The 2,507-nt window shown below is 56.6% G+C and overlaps 1 protein-coding gene across 1 annotated transcript in view; it reads right to left on the minus strand.

Moving 5' to 3' along the window:
• The window catches only part of TCEAL4 (transcription elongation factor A like 4), a 2,914-nt gene extending 957 nt beyond the window's left edge, over nucleotides 1–1,957 (minus strand). Inside the window, exons 1-3 of the mRNA XM_059386038.1 lie at nucleotides 1,847–1,957; nucleotides 1,199–1,268; nucleotides 509–859 (exon numbers count right to left, since the gene is read on the minus strand). Coding sequence (XP_059242021.1) covers nucleotides 509–831 — 323 coding nt within the window. The 5' untranslated portion in view covers nucleotides 832–859; nucleotides 1,199–1,268; nucleotides 1,847–1,957. The remainder of the gene's footprint in view (nucleotides 1–508; nucleotides 860–1,198; nucleotides 1,269–1,846) is intronic.
• Nucleotides 1,958–2,507: the final 550 nt, after the last annotated feature.

Consider the following 2,507-nt stretch of genomic DNA (forward strand, 5'->3'; position numbering starts at 1 on the left):
GGGCATTGCCTCGCTCACCGGCATTGCCTCCATCATGGGCATTGCCTCGCTCACCGGCATTGCCTCCATCATGGGCATTGCCTCGCTCTCTGGCTTTCCCTCCATCATGGGCATTGCCTCGCTCTCTGGCTTTCCCTCCATCATGGGCATTGCCTCGCTCTCTGGCTTTCCCTCGCTCACCAGCATTGTCTCCATCACCCACATTGCCTCGCTCTCCGGCATTGCCTCGCTCCCCGGCTTTCCCTCGCTCTCCGGCTTTCTCTCCCTCTCCGGCTTTCCCTCGCTCACCGCCATTGCTTCCGTCACCGGCTCTGCCTTGCTCTCCGCCACTGCCTCCGTCACCGGCTCTGCCTCGCTCTCCGGCTTTCCCTCGCTCACCGGCATTGCCTCCATCACCGGCACTGCCTCCATCACCGGCACTGCCTCCATCACGGGCACTGCCTCCCTCTCCGGCATTGCCTTCATCACTGGCACTGCCTCGCTCACCAGCTCTGCCTCGCTCACCGGCTCTGCCTCGCTCTCCGGCTCTGCCTCGCTCTCCGGCTCTGCCTCGCTCTCCGGCTCTGCCTCACTCTCGCTCTCCGGCTCTTCCTCACTCTCCCGCTCTCCCTCGCTCTCCGGGTTTCCATCTTTTGGCTGTGTCACACTCTCTGGCTTTTCTTTATCCTTTAGTATCTCCTCATCTTCTGTCATTGTCTCTTTTTCTAACTTTTCCTTGTTTTCCATAGTACAGACTACTTCCGGCTTTCCTGCATCTTGTGACTGTTCTTTGTATTCCATCTTTTCTTCGTTCTCAGTCATTCCATCATTTTCACTGCAGAGTTTTTCCATGTTGAGATTTCCCTCTCCTTCTCCTGTCCTGGGTTGGGGAGAAGAGGAAACAAAGGGAAGACAAGGGAAACTGAGGGCTTAGGGTGGAATGCAGGTCCGAATAGTACAGGCATCTCTCCCCTTGTCAGGGTTCTCCTGACCTGAGCCGGCTTTTAAGTGTGCTTTCTGCCCACCCTCTCCCCTCACACATGTGAGCCAACCATTTCTCCCGCAAGCCCTGCCATTTTCTCTACGTTTGCCCGCACGACAGAGTGTGTATAAATGCGTTTGGAGCAGGAAACTGACGCCCCATATTCTGCTGGTACTGTACCCCCCACACTCCCCACCCCTTTGGGTCCCTGCCCAGAGACGCCCCTCCTTCACTGACCTGCAGGGATTCTGAACAGATTCCTCCTCCTTTTCTAGCCTTCCAGAGTGCTGAGAACCGACACGCAGACCTGCATACAGACAGGAGACAGGGGCTGCGCGTTTGGTGGATGCGCCGGGACTCAGCCCCTTTCCCGAACCCTGGCCCTCCTCATCCAACGTTTCCCTCCCCCACCTCCTCCGCCCCCCGCACCCTAGCCGCCATTTCTTTTCACGCCTCGGGAGCCAGACCAGGATGTTTTCCAAACTAATTTTGGATCTCTGCGTCCTTCTCCCCAGAGGCAAGTCGCCTCCCCACCCTTAAGGTCAACTTTTTTTCTCTACGCATAGAGTGATAGGGTTCATTTCCACTGTCTCGCTGGCGGGGCGCCCCCCAGCTCACCAGCTCCGGCTCCAAAATGGACGGAGGGCAGCGAGACGGAGGTGCGGGAGAAAAGGGTACACGAGTACTAGGGGGTGTCCGCTCTGCCCACCCTCCGCCGATTGGTCGCTAGCTCCCCCTTAGCCATTTTCCCACCCCCATCTCTAGCTACACTCCGGCCAGCTTCCCTCAACCCGGACCTCATCCCCACCCTTTTGCCTCTCCGTGTTCGTGCTTCACCCCCCATTCCAGGGTTCCGCAGGAGGCGACGAAGGCCCTCACACTGACCTCAAAGAACCTGGAGCAACAATTAGGAGCTTGCAGACCGCTCCGGATCCGACCGCAGGGGAAGAGGGCGGGCTCCCAGACTGGTGCCCACATCTGCGCCCCGACGATCACGTGAGCGTCGCGTCACCCGAGCTCGCCCCCCCCCCTCTCTCCCCGCCCGCCCCGCCCACCAGCCGGCGTCTGCCAGTCAGTCACCCCACCGCTCTCTGGAGCGCTTCCCCTCTGACCTCTCTGGGCTCTTTTGTCCTTTTTCTCTTCTTGAGGTGGTCGAAGGAATAATTTTAATAAAAACCACAGAGGCTTTTTTTCATGGGTTGGGCGGTCGGGGGAGGAGTCTTGACCAGTTGCTTTTAATTTCCATTGAAAGGACTAGAGCCAGCCAATGAAATCGTATGAATGTGAACTTTCATTTGGTACATAGACTATTGCCCTTTGTTTTTTTATTTTAAATTTTTAAAGTTGTATTTACTTATTTTAGGGCGGAGGGGCAGAGAAAGGGAGAGAGAGAATATCCAGCAGACTCCCCGTTGAGCTCTGAGCCCTTGCAGGGCTTCATCCCACCACTCTGAAATCAGGACCTGAGCAAAAATCAAGAGTCTAAGGCTTAACGCACTGAGCCACGCAGGCACCCCAGAATATTGCACTTTAGAAAAAATTTGGA

This window comes from Mustela nigripes, chromosome X, assembly GCF_022355385.1.
Source record: "Mustela nigripes isolate SB6536 chromosome X, MUSNIG.SB6536, whole genome shotgun sequence".
Taxonomy (NCBI): Eukaryota; Metazoa; Chordata; class Mammalia; order Carnivora; family Mustelidae; genus Mustela; species Mustela nigripes.